This window comes from Tinamus guttatus, unplaced genomic scaffold, assembly GCF_059628265.1.
Source record: "Tinamus guttatus ecotype Peru unplaced genomic scaffold, ASM5962826v1 Tinamus_guttatus_pri_ptg000098l, whole genome shotgun sequence".
Classification (NCBI taxonomy): Eukaryota; Metazoa; Chordata; class Aves; order Tinamiformes; family Tinamidae; genus Tinamus; species Tinamus guttatus.
In genome coordinates, this window is record NW_028288632.1 from 1,331,244 (window position 1) to 1,351,227 (window position 19,984).

The window sequence follows — 19,984 nt, forward strand, 5'->3', positions numbered from 1 at the left end:
CGTTTTAGAATGGCAGTCCAATGTCACCTTATTTGCAGGACAAAGGTTTTAAGTTTAAACTTTGAGGGGGCATCTTGGAGTTGTCAGACAGAGTCCAGACTTAGAGTTTTCTTGACAGAGGTTCAATGTCTTCATTACTGCAAAATTCACATCTGCTAAAGTATGCAGCATCAGCTCAATGCAGATTTTATTAATAAAAATGGAATCAGAAACACCAGCAGCCATCCCAAACCATCTTTGCTATGCATGGGTGGCTTCCTACACACATTTATGCGTGCATGTTTTTTTTCTGAGGTAAGAAAGATTACTCTTTCTGCTCCAAAGGTGGGGGTACACATGGAAATGGTCTGGAATAACCAGTTTCCCAGTTTGCGGCTTCACCATGAAGAGCAGTCCAGTTCTTCCTGATAACTCCGAGGCAGACATGGCCACTTGTGTGTGCATGTATGTGGGCATGCATGTATGTGCCCTTGTACCTGCAGGTGACCGACCTCATGAAATTTTCCAGTGTATCTTGCATCTTACTCTGAATTGCGTCAGCCCCTTTGTGGGCCTCATTTCACTTCCCTCAGCTCACAATCTGTCTGTCATGACTCACACACTCTGGCTTTGATTTAGACTCCATCCGCTTTTTCACCCAGTCTCATCCAGTTTTTCTGTAACACACCATAGGAGAAATACAGTACTGGAGCAGAGCACATCCCTGTATTCATGTCGGGGTGGGGGATGTATGTTGACTCCACCCTGAGAGTTTCTCCCTCTCTCATCTGTCTCATTGCAACCATTTGACTAAGCTAAAAAATGTGGTGGAATTAAGTCCATACATGCTACTAATAAGGAAGGAGCAAAGAAACTTGGAGAAAATTGGACTTCCGTGAAGGAGTGTGGCCAGATCAGTGTTGCCACTGGCTGGAATACACTATACATTTATGTGTATTTGAAAAGAATGTCCTTTCTCCCCTTCTTACACAAATGCATATCACAGTAACTTGAGGAAAAAAAAAAACAACAGTGATTTTGTCTTTTCTCCACAAGCAGAGGGGAAGGTGACACAAAGGTAACAGGGAGGCTGTTCATGTCCTTCTGCCTGTCAAGCAGGAATAAAACACAGCCCTCTGGTTGCAGGAGGCACCTGGTGTGGATGAGATGCTTGCCTCCAGACTGCTACTGCCTGCTCACAAGGACAGGGTGACCCTTGGATGAATGAATATACTTCGGTAAATAGGGAAATATTTTCCCCCACTAGCTTAAACAGAGGGATCATGTCAGGGAGAATACAGAATAGGCTAGGGAAATACAGGCAACAAAAGTAAATATCACCCTCTCCAAGAAAATAGCTAGGGAGATTTCCCCCTCCATCACTTTGTCTCAGACTCCCTCCATTAATGAAAATTACCTGAGAAAATTTAATATAAAGTCAGTCCTTGGAATTAAAGCCTGGACTCAGTTTTCCTAGCAAGACCTGGTTAGAGACAACTGATGTGCTTCTAAGAGAGCTTATGGAAAATCAGCTGTTAAGATGAAACAGCCACTTTAACTCAGATGAAGCTTTACAAATATCAGGAAAGGGCATGTGGTCCACCAGCCAGGAGTATATTAAGAACATATTCTTAGTATCTAGCTTCCTTTCCTGATGCTGATAAGTGGAAACATACCCAACTAACTGTTTGGGGCTGTATCTAAACATCTATATGCACAAAAACAATGATAGAAAAAGATGCAGAATAGTGGAAAGTTGCAGAATACGCACAATTTGATTTTACCTATTTACTGACAAACCCACAAGGAGAGTGTATTAAACAAAACAGCATCTTGTCTTTGGGTAGTGAGGTTTCACATGCATGATATGAACTAATGAGAAATGCCTTTTCAAGACAGAGATCAAAATATGCTCCAGATTTAGAACTGGAATAGAGAAGTTGCAGACAAAGGTGGAAGTCTCTGCTCTTAGCCACAACTGAGACAAGCTGGCAAAAATGAGAGTTGGATTTCTCAGATCAGAGGTATGCAAAAATATGTGGAAAGTAGGAAGTATAGAATTATCAGAAAAGGCCAAAAGTTTTAGAGAGAAATCTGTTAGAAAAGTGTGGAGAATGCAGCTTTTCTGATATATTACTTGGTGATCTGTTAACAATCCCTAATTTTTTTTTTTGAGTTCTTACATTTTAAGACTTTATGTTTGTACAAATTGTGAACAGTGATTCAGAGAGACAAACACAGATACTTTAAATATAGGTCCAAACATGCAATTTTACTCCTCTCCTTCTGCCACTGAGAATCACCCTGGTTAAACTTTTCCCATGTTGTTTTAAAATGTCATAGATGATGGGAAACCAAAAAGGCTTTCCTCCCTTCCAGTGCTTTTCCTGGCTGTATACAAGACAGGGGACATGGACTAAATATTATTCCTTCTGACTGTCTTTAGGCAACAGCTCAGCTAAATGACAGAAGACAAGCTTCTAATTACCTCCCCTACTTAAGAAAATCCCAGAGTAGAAATTGAGAAAGAGGCAGAATATTCTACATGGGAATGCTTCTGGGGCTGAAAGGTAAGAGCTAGTTAAAAAGATCTTCAGTGACAAGGGTGTGATTGCAAGCAGAAGCATCAATATGTTTCAGTATGCTTCTAGGCAGAAGGTCTAGCTGTGTTTAGACCGGTATGCATAGGTCCAGAAAGTCTGAAAGGATGACACCAATGGGGAATGAAAAGAGCTGCTCTCCTACTTTCCACATGGCAGATTGGCCAAGAGCATCAGCTTGTGTCCAGTATCCATGTCTTGTTATTGTTCCTTCTGTCACATTCTGTATATAGTGGCTCACCACAAATGAAAGCAAAGGCCTTGACAATTATGAACTTGTTCTTAGCCACCATATAGTCCATATCTCACTCCTCCACATGGTTGTATAGTCCAGGCAGCCTAACAGTGTTGACACAGGAAGCAGCAGAGAGATGGCATCAATGTTATGCTCCTTCTCCCAGCTGAATCAATCCTCTATGGGATTTAAAGAGAGCACCCACGAACACCTCTTTGAAGACTGGACTTATCAAGGATGGCCCAACTGAAGAGCGCAATAGACCACTTCTCTCACACCAGCTATAAGGGAACATCCTCATCCTCATCTTCATCCTCATCCAGGTCTGTGGAGCGTAGGCTTAGATCCTTGAGAATGTCTGAGATGTTTTCAGCAACTGGCCCTGCCAATTCCATCTCTTCCAGGTCAGTATCAGTGGCAGAGGTGGAGCAGAGGCCTTCCCCGTCATCACATAAGTGTGAGGGCTGGGGGGAATGGGAATGGAGAGGCAGTGGGCTCTCTGCCCTCAAGTCTGTTGCTTGCTGTGATGCTGCCATGCAGTTGTTTTGCCGGTTCCACACTTGAGTGGCCTGGCTGACCTTCTCACTGCTGACTGAAGTTCGATTGGTATCTCGGAAGCTGGCAAGGGGTGGGCGAAGGCGAACACCAGAGCGTGTGGAGCCCTCTATGGCCTTCTGAAGCTATTGGAAGAGAAAAAGATCAGAGAAAACAAAGACAAAAACTATCAAAAAAAACACAAGCAGGTGAAAAGAAATCCCACCCAATCATATCCAGCAGAAGTTCAACTACTCTTCAGGGTAAAGGGCTCACATAAAGAGAATTACAGCTATACTGCCTGGGCCTGAGAAGATCATATTTACACACGTGACTTATTTCACAGTAAATGACAAATTCCATGGCACTTTCAGAGATAGTAATAGCCACTTAGTTAAAAGCCCTACTTTTATGAAAAAGACCAACCAGCTAACATCTCTGTAAACAACATCTGCTGCCTCCTCTAAAATACATTCATCCAGTTCCTCTACATAGCTACCAAAGAGTTGACTCAGAATGCAAGACTAGATTGAGAAATATAGCAATCACAGCTGTTTATATTCCAAGCTGGATCCCCAGCAGATGTGAATGTTTTGTGATAATCCACAGGTTGTTTGCAGCTGAGAAGGAGCAGACAGGAGGACCTTTACTTACCTCTTCCAAAGCCAACACTCCCCTCAGCTTTCCCATACTGGTTACATAGGCATGACTGAGGCCCAGTAATGAGAACAACGTATGTGTCTATGAGCAAAAATACAAAAGACTTTTTCAGGACTTTGGAGGCAATAATGTGTTACTTTGTAGTAGACTTAGGACACAGGGTTTAGAAATGGGACACGCAAAAGCATATAGCTCTGCAGTCATCACACTAAAAAAAAAATCTACCTCTTTCATTCCTTTTTCATAATTAACAAATACTTGGCCTTCTGCTGTGTACCCATAGTTATGAATATGTTGTTGATACCGGAAACATTCTCAAGGTCATTCCCATCCTCCATCTGGCAAACAAGAGATTATTGTACAACTAGCTGTGCATTTGAAGACTTGGGCAAATCATATTTCATTTGGGTTCTGGAAATAAAAATATCAGGTGATAGTATATATTAATATACATATCCATTTTCTGGAGGTAGTGATCACAGAATCAGGAAAAAAAAAAAAAAGGAGGGTCTGAAAGAAACTTCTGGGAGTTCTTCTCAGTCATCCAAGGAACTTCAATCCATTTTTTCAGCCAAGGCACTATTAACCATGCCCACATCATTCTTGGCCTTTTGGGGCTAATCTGTTCTTGATGTCAGAACCTTCTTACAGCATTTATTTCAGTACTTTCCTCACCACTGGAAGACTTTTTTTTCCCCTTTTTTTCTCCTGTTCCAGAGTGTTTCCCATTAAAATTTTAGCCTGATACTCCTTATCCAGTTCAGTGGGAACACTGGAGACAGGTTATTCTCTTTCCCTTACAAAGCCTTCTTAAAAAGACAGATCGTCATACTGCTCAGCAGTCTGTGCTTCTTCAACCAAAATATACCCTATTCTTTTACTTTTTCTTCATAAATCAGGGTTTCAAAAACTTTCAGCCTTTTCAGTGCTCACATATGGATCATTTCTAACTGATTTATCTCTTCTTTGAAGCTGATGGGCTGCCCAGAGAGGTTGTGGAGTCTCCTTCTCTGGAGATCTTCAAAACCCGCTTGGATGCAGTCCTGTGCCACGTGCTCTAGGTGACCCTGTGTGTGTAGGGGGGTTGGACTAGATGATCTTTAGAGGTCCCTTCCAACCTTAAGCATTTTATGATTCTATGATTCTATGAACAGCAGCTGGACTGTAGGCCTTACATGAAGTGATTCTTTTGCAGATGATTCTTGCCTTTTTTTTAACCTCACATGATGTGAATTGAGATTATCCTTGGTTTACACTTCAACATGACATTTAACGTCTCATGTTAAACCCCACTTGTGATCTTCGTGTATCATTTCTTATCACTCTATATTCTCAAAGATAACCGTTATCTTATTTTCAGATTATAGCCAGTCCTTTAGAAAACTCCAAACTCATTTTGCTAATTTGTTCTTTTTTTTTGCCAAGGCTTAGATGTTACTTCTTTGGTATCAGTAATTAATTAATTTCGTGGGATGCATACTGATGGAAAGAAAAAAAGCACTGTACTCTTTTACTTCAGTGGGCAGCTTTCCTTCTGTATTGAGTAAATGTTCAATCATTTCTTATTCCTGATGTGCTTAAATAATGATTGCTTTTTCACCAGGTTGTTCCCTCCTAGCTGTGCTCTGGTTCTTCCAATTTTGTCCCTACCTGCAGTGCTTGTCTTTTAACGTCATCCTGAGCTGACTCTAAAAGTTGTATGACCTGCCTTTGTCTTTGCTTATGCTTCAGATTCAGGCCAGTGTCATGAAACTTTTCTCACACACTGAAGCAGGTTACAGATTCCTGACAGAAACACTCCAAAAAATTAATGAGCACTCATTGCAGTGCTGCACACTGACAAACTAGAGTGTAAATCACAGTGTCATGCTCCAGAAGAAGGCCATATAACTCTTCTGAAACAAAAAAATGTGGTGTACAAAAGCTATCTTAATAAATGAACTCAAGCTTCTCATCAAGAAGCCTTTCATCTTCCAGGAGACTCCAGGTATGTGTGAAGGATTACCGGCACAAAATGATTTCTGTAATGGGATGTGGAAGTTGCTGATGGGAAATGTAACTGGATGTGGACAAGATGAGTCAGTGAGAGAAGAAAAGAAGAAATAAGTCATAGGCTTGACTCGCAGTGATCGTCAGTGGAAAAAAAAAAAAGGACATCTGCACCCACCTTATGCAGGGAAGTTCTCTCCACCAGTTGGAAAGGGGAAGGATCTATTCGGCAGCTGTCAAAGCATACATCCTTTTCCAGTTCCTCCTGTTCCCAAGCATCTATCTGACACAGAAAGAAGATGAATCAGAGTAATCCGCAGTCTTCCTAGCTTGTGCACCTAAACCAGACCCCTAGCATTCTCTTGTTAATGCTCCTTCCCTCCTGTGTAGTTCACCTGTATGCCTTGCCCATTATATCATCCCCTTCAGGGCTCTTTCCTTGCCAGATACTAAATCCTTATGATAATACAGCAATTCCAGTAACTCAGTGGAGAGAAAATCATCTGGGAAGGGAAAGCTTTGCTCCTTCCTGTTTAAAGGGAACACAGAAACTTTCTGAATACAAAATAATAGTCCCTTTATGCAAAGCATGAAGGTACAACATTGACCTATTGAAAGATCCAGGTGAGGAGTGACCTCAGGTGAGGCAGTCTCTAGCCCAATACCCTTCTCACAGCTGGCCTAACTTCAAAGCTAGATGGGTTACTCGTAGCCTTGCTCAGGCCATCCAGCAGAAAAATATCATCTCGCTTAGTGAAGCTTGCCCGCGCTTTCTAAAAAGAAAATGGTTTTGTGTGTGACAGGAAGAATTACAAATGATAGGAAATGAACAAAAGAAGGAGCTGCTTGCCCTCACTTCCTTTGTGCATTCAGTCTTACCTCTTCTGGACTCATTGTATCAGCAACTTCTGCCAGCTCCTGCAGGAGAAAACACTGTTCAGTAGAGAGACAGAGCCCACAGTTTCACATGGTTCAGAAAGGAAAGATGTGCACTCTCCAAATTTTCTGGTCCCCTTTTTGTTCTAGTGTGTTAGTGAATGATTAGATTTTTTTTCTACTTAAGCATTATAAGTGTACTTTATACTTTCTGTCCTTCCCTTGTCAAAGATGGATTATGGAACACTTTTTGAGGAATTAGGTGCCTAAACATAGGGATCTAGTCGTGCTTTAGATTCTCTTGTGGGAGACAGGATAGGTGTGATATCAACCAACCCTGTGCAGATAGCTTAGATACACAAGGGCATTGAAAATGGCACAAGGCAAAACTGTCTTTTCATTTTTATTATTTGTCAAAGGAGCAAGGACTGCACTTTTTTTCCAGGTTAACCAATATAACATTAAGATTTTTGCTGGAAAAAAAATCCTAGGCTCATTTATAATGGCAGTTTTGACACCTGAGAAAAGTTGGCTCTATTTAGGAGCGTACATATTCCATATTAATCATGCCCTTTCTCTTTGGAGAGAGTTCCCCACTGAGCTTGACAGAGTTCAGGACCATAAGCAAGTCAACCTTTTGCCCAGATGCTAAATGGCTCTGTGTAGCAGGTTCTATTTCAATTGTATCCCTTCCCTCTTCAAAGTAATGCTAGGCCTTCCCCCTAACCTGTACAGCCCTCTCCATTTCAGGTGGACGGTTGTAATAGCACAAGAGTTGCTGGATCAGTTGTCTCAAACTCCAGAAATTACCTGAAGGATGAAAACAAACATATCAATTGGAACAAGTAAGAGAAAGAAATACAGAGTCCCATATCCATCTCCTTGCCCATGACAGACTGGGAAATTATATAAAGGACATATTAGATGGTACATGACAAAGTTCAGCCAGTAAAAACATCATTTGAGTTGTGAAATGGTGGCTGGAAAATGCCAGAATATTCCCATGCACTATCTGTTCATCAAGAAGAGGAAAACATTACAAAATAGTCCTTGCAGATAGTATTCAGAGATCAGTGTTCCTGATTTAAAAACAAACAAACAAACACACCAAAAAACAGGAATGAGACTACTGGCATAGCAAAGCACTAAACACAAGGGAGAGGAATTAATATTTGAAAGAGGGTAACAAAATCAGAATAATGGATGAGAAAAAAAGATTTTGTCAAAATGCAGATTAAATGAAAGGAAAGCAGAGAGAAACTGCTGTGACAGAGGGTTCTGCAGAATGTGGTTTGGGAAATGAGGGTGGAGAGGATTAGGGAATGACTTCAAAGACTAAGCATATCAACAGCCTGAATATGAGGGGTGCAAAAGAGTACGAGTCTACAGTTTGTACCAGCAGCACAAGATGAGAATGAAAATGACTGCAGAATTATTCTTGCAGCAGTGCAGACAGGATTTAGCAAAATGGAGGAGATAGGGTTTGCTGCTGTTGTGAAGTGAAATAAGTCTGTGGAGGAAGGTGGGCCAGAAACAATCACATCTGTAAGCCAAATGAAGGCAAGTAGGGCCCTATGAAGTCCCCTCTGTTCCACCCACTCTTGTACTTCTGCATTACTCAGTGCTAGTCTCACCTTAAAGTATCTCACAATGTCCTCATTTTGATGTGATTATTTGTCAGGTTTTGTAAGGGAGGTGGATGGCTGTCCCAACATTCTACTGCTATGGCTAACATTGAGTGGGTTTTCCCATGCCATAAAGACTTAGTGAAACTTGAGTGGTGTTCAGGAACAAGACTGTGCTACGTGCTATATTACACAGTCTCTTTTATCTTCGAATGGCTAAACACACTAGCCAGAGCCCTATCTTTCATATTGACACTCAAGATTTCATTACACCATTGTGCTCACTTCCTCTCTGCATAGTTGAAGACACATCAAGGAAAAAAGTCCTCCATGAAATGTACATGCCACAAGAATCAGAAATGAGATATGAGTACAGTCTTGAAACTAAACCTCGTATAGACTGGGGTAGCACACAGAGAACACAGTACATCAGTATTTGTTCACAATATTTATGCAGCTGAATCAAAGAAGTGTCTATTCAAGGGAGGAGTTGTTCGGTATTGGAAGATGGCTGAGAACAGACTAAACCACTTTAAAAATATATTTTTGGTTAGTTGTCAGGCTACTCTTCCCAGGGGCTATCCCCCTTCATTCAGGGGATAAGGAAGGCATAGGATAGGGTGCTTCCATGTAGAATCCCTAGAACGTGTCTGAGTTATTATTGCAAAGAATGAAGTGGGGAGTACTGACGGGGGAGAGCAACTTGGATGGGCCTACTTTTGCTGTGTTGTTTAAGGGATCACTATCTGAGGACATTTCCAAATTAGTTACTCTGATATTGAGTGCATTAACAAAATGCCTTTAATACAGGAACAGCAGAGAAAGCTGACAGTGACCAATCTTTTCTTTCAGTCTCTGGGATACCAGCACCTTGCACAGGCATATTCATACAGTAAGTGTTAAAGCTTCCACAAACTAGCTACTATGATAGGGCTGGTGCATGCCAGAGGTCACCATACCTGAGGGTTGCTCAGTCCCCAGTGGTTCTGGAACTTGTTTAAGAGGACTTGTTGGGCCATTTGGTTCTTCTGGGTGACTGGGAGTGGGACTAGGGGGCTGAGGCAACTGTCATGGAAAGGAAACAAAATAAGGTCTATCCTGAATTTCAACCTCTCTCAATATCTTACTGTTTCTTGAGCAGTCTTTTTTGTAGTCTCTCCTCACTCACCTCTGCCTTCTCATTGTCATCCTCATCCTCATCAACATAAGCAAAAGATTCATGCTTCAGCTTGGGCAGGGCTGACCATGGTCCCTTGCTGTGCCCATCATAGGGTGCCTCAGCCAGCTTCTGCTGCATCTCTCTGTGGAGATGCTGTCGCCGTTCTGGGCTCATATGTCTCTGAAGGAGAGCCTGCAGTTCAGATCGCTCTACAGATCCTAAAAGGATCATGGACTCTGCAAGGCACAGAGCAGAGAAGCCATTAAGCACGCTTTGGAACATATTATCCCTCAAGATTTTGAAAATCCCCTTCTATACTCTGCTTTTTCATCCCTTCAAGCCCTTAAAAGTATGCTGATTCATACTGTGCCAAGCTGTACAAGAGGCATTGACCAGCCTTGCTAACTACTGGTAATACACTGTGGGGCTGTGGGAAGCTAATAATTCCTGAGTTCCACCACTTCTAGAGTACCACATCAAAAGCAGACTCTTTACTTATACTCCTTGTTACCAAAATTTAGTCCAGAAACCTCTCACATATCTTTCCTACTTTCTGTATCTGCTTCACTCTCCATGTACTAGCCAACCTTTCTGACCATCTGAAACACCCTTTTGTCATACATGGCCATCAAGGAGATTTTTAGGATGATTAGTGGGTCACACTGCCTCCTTCAAATTATGAAAATTGAGAGCTAGTTTCTTTAATTCTTTAAGTCTTCAGGAATGACTATTTTTTTCACATAACTTACCTGGAGAGTCCACCAAAGGCAAAGTCTTTACAGTGGTGCTTTGAAGTAGAGTTTTCAAGTCCCGGTATTTACAGTTGGAACTAACGAATTTCACATCTTGAACCATAATATCCTCAACAAAGATATTATACTTGCTGTGAATTTACGGACAATAATGAGAAGAGTTAGTGTATTAAAAGTGTCCAATAGATAAATTCCCTAAAGAAACATACGCATTTAACATTTATTTTAAAAATATTCTCTATAGTTGGTTAATAATTTTCTGTGGGAGCATGCAAAGAAGACTGCTCAATGTGACCTACACAAAGTAACTGTATTTTCATTACAATTCTATTCCATTCCATTGACCCTCACCAAAAAAGCACACACATATATAATATATATAAATATAGATGTATGTGAATTACTGAATTTTATTTTAAGCCAACTGTCCAAATAAAATGATATTTCAACATTTTGGAGGAAAAAAAATTCAAAAAGCAATGGAAATGAGGCATATGTTTTATTTAACTGAAGCAGTTTGATCATATTAACACAAAATCAATAAAGTTGCAGATGATTCAGACATGTCCTTTCAGCAAAAAAAAAAAAAAAAAAAAAAAAAAAATTCTCCATTTCTGTGTATGAAAACTTGTTCTACTCCACCTTTTGTTTTGTTCTCATTCTAATTCTATTCTTTTAATTTATTTTTATTCCTGGTCCCTTTTTCTCCCATGGTATCACCCTCTTCCATTTTATTCTCTACGACTCCCCAGGTCCCACATCCCTACCTCTACCTCTGTTTGTACTGCACCTTATGTGATTCCAGCCCAGGTCTGGCAGGTAGGGCAATTTCTTCACCTGGATGATGCTGTCATAGAGGCTGGGCTGCAGACTCTGGGCCACCATGTTGGCAAGAATGACAGCCACCATCATGGGGAGGATGTGAGAGATCTGACCTGTCAGCTCAAAGCAGATTACAGCAGTGGAAACAGTGTGGCTTACTGCTCCTGTCAGAGCTGCTGCACCTTTCCCAGGTAAGTTTGAAGAGGTATAAGGAGAAAAAAGGAAAGAGTGTCACATAGAAACAGAATGTTATGTCAACTGGGAGAGTCACAGGAATAGGAACAGATGAAGAAAGAGAAAGATGTGGGGACTCACCGATCACAGCATACCCTCCAGGTAAGATTCTATAAACAATACCATCAAAAAGAATCCCATCAGGAAAGAGTGATGCCATGATTTCCCCAATAAGACGGCCAAATGCAGCACCTGGAAAACATTACCAGGGATTATGGAATTAGCATCTGCTGCACATCTGTGCTAGAAAATCACTAGCATATTTTCTAAAACCAGCAAAATCAAACCTTACATAAAGATGACGCTAGGGGCTAAAAGCTAGTGATCTCTTTCAGGAGAAGCTGCACTCCAAAAGAAGGAGAAGATGCATAAATATCATTGTAACCTCCCATATTTCTCCACTTAGGAGAAATACAGTCACAGAAGTATTTGTGATCCCAGAGAGGAAGAAGTATGTTTTTAAAGACATTAAATTTTTTTGAACGTTTTGTGTAACATCAATCCAAATCATAGTTAAGGCTCTTTATGCACTCAGTTTATGAAAGTCCAGACATTAAAATCACTGTTTCAAAAAAGGCATTAGGTGGAAAGGGACCTCTGCAGGTCTCTGATCTGACCCTTTGAGATCAGGCAACTTCGGTCTTTGTCCAGGCAAGCTTTGAAAGGCTCCAAGGATGAAGATGCCCCAGCCTTTCTGAGCACCCTAGCCTTCTCTTCTCCATGCTGAACAAGCCCAGCTCCCTCAGCATCTCCTTGTTTGTTAAATGCTTTAGCTCCCCAGCTATCTCAGTGTCACTTCACCACTCCTGCACTTGGTCAGTGCCTGTTGTACCTGAAATGGCACAGTATTCCAGAATGGTATCCCAAGGGTTGAATAGAGGGGAATAACCACTTCCCTTGCCTTTCTGGCTGATCTTTTTCTAATATAACCTACTTCATGATTAGCTTTCATGCAAAGGCACTCTGCTGACTCATGTTCAGTTGCCACTTAACAGTACGCACAGGTTCTGAACACAATTGATTACATTTGAGTTATGGATACTTAATTCCATGAGCTTGTGTTCTTTAATCTAAAATAGCTTTTCTTTCTTAACTGCAGTATTGGTATCTTTTTTTCATCTTGAAATTAAAAATAATTAAAAATCAATGAATGTGTCAGCATATTACACACAGAAGTAATGAGTAAGTGCTGGATTACATTGTTGCTACTAGTTTTGAACTTGTCTCCTAGCTGGTCTTCAGGTGGGAAAGGAGCAGCTATTACTAATTATGTTAGTTACCATGCTTCCCATAACTTGGATTTCACTATGTAAAAGGATTCCCTCAGCATTTGAACCCACATATCTGGAATACAGAACAGAAGCAGGGGCTCATAGGCTGGTATTAGGACTGTTAACAGAGATGGCATAGACACAAAGTGGTTACCAGACTCCTCATCCTCTCAAAGAATCCTACTGTCTAATCTACTCTGTCTGGTAGACATATATCCTGCAGCAGAAATTCAAACTCACCCAGAACAAAAACAGGCATGAAACCTCCACAGGGTATTGGCATGGTGGTGGCAATGACGGACATCCAGAACTAGAATAGAGGTAAAGGGTAGGATTGTTAGTGAGCCGTGATAGTATTTTCTGCAGTCCCACTCTATTGCCCAGCCTATGAATCTATAAAGATATATATTCTCGGGGAGCTGGCAGCTCAAGAAGAAAGTAAGGGCAAATGGACTATGGGGAGTGAAAAGATCTAGAAAAACTCCAGCAACACACCAGCAGAGAGGCAGAGGACCTCCGGGTAACTAATATGATAGCAGTGAAGTCACAAAGGCCAATAAATCAACATGGAGATTTCCTTTGCCTACGAATTTGGAAAGTGAGATTTCCCATGCTCCCAACAGCTTTTTTTTTTTTTTTTTTTAATAGAATATAGACTTACAGACAAATTTAGGTAGGAAAGGATCTCTGGAGGTCTCTCCTCCAACTCTGCTCTCAGGAGAGCTAACTCAAAACTTGGATCAAGTTGTTCAGGGCTTTGTCCACGTGATTTCTGAACGTCCCAAGAGTGGAGATTTACCAGCCTTTATGGCTTGAGCCAGAGCTCAACCATTTTCAGAAGAGATTTTCTTTCCAGATGTTCCAGTGTAGTAACTTTCCTTTATTACAGCTCGTGTACATGGTCTCTTGCCCTCTTACTGTGTTGGGCACAATGATAAAAACTGGTATGGTAGTGCTGAGACCCTGCTGAATCCTGCACAGGTAGTTCAACCCAGAACATGTTGTTTTCTAGAGGCAGCAGCTTAACCTCACATATACTGCAAAGGCCAATAAGCTCAGCTCTTTTCAGACAATGTAGCAAGCAGTTTTCATAATCAAGGAATAAACAGAGAATGCTGTTATTTCAATAGTTAGTACAAAGGAATGTACTGGTAAAATCTCCTTTGCTACAGTAGTACAATAGTCTGTAGGGAAGAGGCAACCATAGTGCAGCACATCAAGAACAATACTCTCAGGTTTCCCTTTTAGAACTAGAAAACTGTATGCTCTTCAGGTGGGGCAGTGCCTTCCTGCTGTTCAAGGTCCACTTTTGAGGAGGAGATACCTCTGCAGAAACATTTGTAGCTATAGATAGATGAGATGCTGATTTCCTTAGAGAGGCACTTTAGTGAGAGGAAATAAAACCAAGAGAGCTTTCTCTCTTCTAGAGAGAGAATTTCTTCTAGAGAGAGAATCTTCTAGAGAATTTCCTTTATAGTTGGCACAAAAGGAAAAGAAAAAAAAAAGAAAAAGAAAAAAGAACACAAGAAACAGCTTTCCCTTTAGGAAAGCTCTCTGCAAAGACGACAAAGAATAAGTAGAATGCGTCTTACAGCCCCTGATCAAGAAACATTCTGGGGCAATGGGCTGGACCATCTATTTGATATTTGTTATTACTCTTCTGTCCAAAAGCCATCTGATCTTTTAGTGGAGAAGTTCCTGGTTGGCTACAAAGTCACTGAAGCTGTAAAAGGGGAACACTGCCAACTGAGCTTCTCCTGTTATGTCAAACCAAGGCCAGATGCATCTGAGAACTGGGACTATGGTGCAGTGGAGAATCATGCCAAATCTTTGTCCAGAGTCAAAACAGCTGGTTCTTTTTCTATATGATCTATCCCAGTCCAAATATATTCAGAAAAAAAAAATGGCTTGGAGCAGCTATCTAGTCATTTGACAAAGCATTAGTAATTTTCTAGTGACAGCAATAACATGGAACATGGCCAACAAACCTAGATTTTCAAATACAGATCTTTTAACGGAGAACAGATGGAATCAGAATAGATAGATCCTGTAGTCCATCCACCTTTCATTCAGATAAGTAAGATCATATCTTCTTGATACACTATAAACAGAATTATCATAGGAACGAAACCCTGAACTGTCTGTCAGAAATTGGATACAGTGTTTTTACTTTAGGTGTAGTCAACTGTGTCAATCAGACATTAGGTTCTGATCTGCCAAAATGTTTGATTGATATCGCTAAGTTGTCTCTGCGCTTTCACACCTTCATAACAAAGTAATTCCCCATTTCTGTGCTATTCTTCCCTCTTTCCTCTTTATTTTTTTTGCTTTTAGGAAAACTTTTCCTGCTACTTGAATTTTGAACAATAAGTTTTTCTTCTTTCAAATCTCTTGTCTTGCTCTATCATGTATCTGTTACACAGTTGATTTTTTCAAAGCCCGAACAGTTGTAGTTTCCTAAGACTGTATCAGCCAAGAACATTTAATTTCCTATTGCTTTCCCAGAAGTGAGCAAAACTGGGCTCAGCTGAATTTCTTCATGAAATTGCAGTGCAATTAGCAAATCCTGCAGCCTAATGAACACATAAAACGTACTTGTATGGTTTTGTTAGACTCCTGTCTATAGTCAGGAATATGAAGCACACAGTATCAGACTTAGACTACATATAAATTACCAGAAAACTTTTTACTCGGTAACTTATTTTCCTGGACCTTGAGAAATCTATCCTGATACAGTGGATCCTGAGGGTCATTCAACAGAGGCATAAGCAACTAGGAAAGAGGGAAGGAGGTCAGTAAATTAAGGTCAGGAAACCAATCCGTCATAATATTTGTCATTTTTCATTCAAAGTGGGCAACATCAAAAGATGTAAGACCTCACTCTAGTTGTAGTGCTTCATTCCATATCTGTCAGCATCAAATTGGCAGTGCACAAAATATTTTGAAAAGGATTGAGAATTATCGCTCTGACTGGAGAAAGGTTATGATGGTCTGTTTCCTACCTTCATGAGAAAGAAAAGGAGGATGATGATGAAGACGCTGACTTTGGGATGGATCCAGGCAGCAGATTTCCCTAGGATCTGGGGATCCCCCGTGTATTTTGCCCAGGTATAGTTATCAAAGAGAGAGCTGATGGCTTCCCGTGGCATCAACTAAATGGCAAGAAAACAGTGATGAGCCATGATATTATTTTAATTAATGTTCTAACTCTGTTCCTACAAATTGGGGCAATTTTTAGTTCTAGGCACGATGATTATGAGACTTTACTTACATTTTTAATCTTCAGAAAGAGAGATAGGACTTTACCTGAACTGCGGAAATGATAATAACTACTTTTTAATATACATGAGGTAATGTCTTATTAATTTGCTTAGGAAAGCACACATTTTACAGATTTTATATAAAGGAGGTAGATCACGAGTCTCAGAATATAGTCCCTTTCCAGTTGTAATTGCTACAACTAACTGCTAAATTTTCTTTCCACTTTCCTGTACGTAAGCATTTTGGGGCATAGGAGAAGGGGAAGCTTCTCCCCAGAATTACACAGAATTGCAAATGCACGTCCCACTCTCACCTCTCCAGCCATGAACTGGCCAAACCCTGGAGGAAATGTCATTGTTGCTATAAGGAAGGTTATAACCCCTGGGTATATGAGGCGGCTGAAAAGAAAGAAGAGAAGTTTTTTAAATATAATGTCAACGTCACGTTTTTGTAGCACTATCTCTTCAGGAGTATGACTGCTATTTCTATGAATAATATCTGCTAAAACTGCTCTAGAGTTCTATTGCTGACAATTTAATACCCTGCTACACTGATCATCATCAGTCTTTAAGAGTTTAACTGACAGTAAAGCAATTTTTTTTCCAATCACAGTTAATATAATGAGAGGGAGAAATGGATGCATGCAGGAATGTACGAAATGTGCAGAATTAAATATAAAAAGATGATGTGAACTTTCAATGACATACTGACCCATTCCCAAAACCTAGCATCTCCTGCAGTTGTCCTGATTATTCCACTTTCGCCTTCCAACCCCTGTGTCATATATCATGTCCTACTGAGTAAACGTAGCTATTCAATTTGGATATTTAAACATGGGTATTTCATAGATTTCTACATGCATTCCATCATTGCATTAATTCTTATGTGAATATTTTCTTTACTTTCTCTTGAATTGCTAACTGCCACAGTTGTGAGGGTCCGGTACAGCTGGATCATGTGGGACTGAAGCCATCCATATTTTGCCACCAGTGCGTCCAACCCCAAGCTGGGCTTCTGCAGGGGTATGCTGTGAGCCCTCTAAGGCACTAAGGCAAAATGAACTTCACATGCTTGACTGGCATTGCCAAGCCCCCCTCTGACAAGTTACTATGTTCATTATGGAGTCTTCTGACTGAAGTGCCATGCTATTCAAGACATAGCACATAATCTTTAACTTATTGCAGTCTAAGAACCTATACTAATCTGAAAAATTAGTTGAAAAATTTCCTTGCTTTTCAAACTTCACTCCACTCCTGTATTTACTTTGTTATGGTTTTGATGATTCTGCAGGTACCTGCAGAAAATCCTACATAATAAAGACATATTTTTCTTCCACATCATAAATAAAGCTATTTTGAACTTCTTTTTAACTACAGATATTTTTTCTGCTCAGATATGCAAACTTTTAACAAATGTAGGTCCTCCATACCTCTCAACTTCAAAAATTCTCATAGCTTCACATTTCTTCTATAAAGAGACTGAAGATTTTTAAAATTAGACACATTTTATTCTTCAGCTTATTAACAGTATCTTTGGATTTTTTTGAACAAAAAATATTTAAGTGCTTTGTAAAACCTTTATTGCTAAGCAGAAAACTTAGCATTTTTTTCATGTTTTTCTTCCATGCAGCTATTCATATAATTTGGTTACTATCAGTTTTAGATTTGGGTTATTCAGTATGCAGTAATTGGAATGCTGAAGCAGATTCTTTACATTTTTCTATATATTTTGGCTTAAAAAACATTTTTCCTTTAGATTTTTCAGATGCAGCTCCATTTCAGTTGTATCTAATTTTCTTAACATATAAATACTGTTGAATTCCTGGGTCGATTTTTGATTTTTCTTTTCTTTAATATATTCTAAAAAATAAGCAATACCTTTTGATTGATCTACATGATCACTGATTTTCTAATTAAGAACATTTTCTATCCAGTCCAGACAGCTTTCCCTGTCCTCTTAATAAATATTGCAGTAGAGTGTCCTTCTGAAATCAACAGGCTATTGAAATTATTGCAGCTGGTCAAGAAGAAAATTCAGCTTAGAACCGATGTACGTTTTCAGATATTTTTCTTTCAAATAAACTCAAATTCTCATACCATCTCACTACTCAAATATTTCTACTAGTTCAGAGAAAGCATTTGGCACTATCCAGTGCCAGTAGGACATCAAATCTGATCTCTAAAAGAGAGTATCCTCAAAAGTACTCACTATTTGGTAAGAAACTGGCTGAGAGCTGTATGACGCCGGATGCATAGGACCACTTGTCGATTGAAATAAACGAAAAATGCTCCAAGGAATCCAGAACATATCCTAGAGAAAAGGAAATGAAATAAAATCATACCAAACAAATACAACATGCAAATTATCATCCAGAAAACTGACTTGTCATATTTTTCTTCTTCAGCTGTTCAGGAATCCTTTTAAATTTTATTTAGAGGGTTGTTCCTATAGCAACTCACTTGAAGAAACTAGCTTCCTAATGAATGGAAGAGACCACTTTGGACCTCCGAGACAAACACATTCACACACTCTCCCATTTCACTGCTTAAAATTTTGCTGCCTAAATGGAGGAAATCCCGTGTCAGCAGGTGATGTCCAATTCCAGGACACAATAAGGATGCTTCTGAATTCTGCCTGTTCCTCTCCTTTTCTTTGCAGTTCCCTGGTCTATAAAGGTTTCTAAATATGCCTGCTGCATACACACACACACACACACACACACACACATGTATGCGCAAGCAGTGGAGAAATAAACTATGACTGTTGGCAGGACTGTTATCATGTGATGACACTTCCATTTGAGCTACAGCTTGGTTGAATATAGGGTTTATCAATAGTTTCACTCAGAATTAGTGTACTGAAAACTAACTATTGCATAAATTTCTGTGCATGTTTCTGATTTTGATCGGTCAAATACTTGGGTGATGAAAACAGTATCACTGCCTATAAAGAAAGACTGTAAGATCTTAGAAAAGATTAGAGAATCAGCCCAAAAAAGTATAGCTGTCTGTAAGAAATCATCCTTATAATCTGTGCCTTAATGAGACCTGGGTAAATAGGGCCTAATACTCAAAGCTGAAGTTAAAAAGGAGAGCTCTTTTCAAATCCGATAAGAGGAAATATTATTTTATGTGGCATATAATTGTCACATAATACTGAGAATAAATAAACAACTTTTTCATTCTTTATTTTTTTCTTTTTTTTTTCATATGTTCAGCAGCTTTTTGCTTTAAATATCTCAATAAAATATGTTTTTAGTTATTTCAAAAAATAGAGTCACATTTTGAAAACTTCCTGCCATGAGTTTGGCTGTTTAAAAGTGTCATAGAAACAAATTATTTCTAACATAATGCTATTTACAGAAAACATAATGTGTCCAATGAACTTCTTCTAAATAATTTAAACTCTTACTTGTCAGCTGTACTGCTGAGCTAGACCAGTCCCTTGGGCAACATAAGCATTTGGTAGCTGCACAGTGAACTGAATCACTTTATAATACTTTGCATCAATAAAGCAAATCCCTCCACTCCTGCTTATCAGTTTGCTCCCAAAAATAGAAGCGCTTCTCTTGTAGAAGATCTACCTATCTGTACTGGTTGACTGGCTCAGATTTTTATGCTACCTGAAAATAAAGAAATAAGCTGGGTATTGAAGCGAGAGAGACTGAACTTTAAGAGAGCTGTAGCATTCAATTCTTGAACTTTTTAAATTTTTCTTTTCAACACTATACTGGCCTTCCTGGCCTTTGAAAGTATTTCGCATCCATCCTGCTACACTCCCTTGCTAGCCTGTGTGCACTACAAAAACAGGTCTGCCAATTCAGTTCAAAAAAAAATGACAACAGGTTTTGTATTTTATTAATGAGCAAGTGAAAGCATGCAAGTTTATTTAAGGATAAGGAGAACAAAGTGGATAAATATGATTAGCAAAACCTCCTGGTTACTGATAGATTTTAAATATATATGAAGTCTATAAAAATCCCCCTTG

At 39.7% G+C, this 19,984-nt stretch overlaps 1 protein-coding gene across 1 annotated transcript in view; it reads right to left on the minus strand.

Moving 5' to 3' along the window:
* Positions 1-3,095: 3,095 nt before the first annotated feature.
* LOC104564920 (chloride channel protein 1) overlaps positions 3,096-19,984 on the minus strand; it is a 36,562-nt gene continuing 19,673 nt past the window's right edge. Inside the window, exons 10-23 of the mRNA XM_088520809.1 lie at positions 18,206-18,307; positions 16,311-16,395; positions 15,739-15,888; positions 12,977-13,046; positions 11,547-11,657; positions 11,200-11,413; positions 10,407-10,540; positions 9,667-9,893; positions 9,458-9,563; positions 7,601-7,683; positions 6,877-6,915; positions 6,176-6,280; positions 4,003-4,089; positions 3,096-3,494 (exon numbers count right to left, since the gene is read on the minus strand). Of these exons, the coding sequence (XP_088376935.1) occupies positions 3,096-3,494; positions 4,003-4,089; positions 6,176-6,280; positions 6,877-6,915; positions 7,601-7,683; positions 9,458-9,563; positions 9,667-9,893; positions 10,407-10,540; positions 11,200-11,413; positions 11,547-11,657; positions 12,977-13,046; positions 15,739-15,888; positions 16,311-16,395; positions 18,206-18,307 (1,912 nt within the window). The remainder of the gene's footprint in view (positions 3,495-4,002; positions 4,090-6,175; positions 6,281-6,876; positions 6,916-7,600; positions 7,684-9,457; positions 9,564-9,666; positions 9,894-10,406; positions 10,541-11,199; positions 11,414-11,546; positions 11,658-12,976; positions 13,047-15,738; positions 15,889-16,310; positions 16,396-18,205; positions 18,308-19,984) is intronic.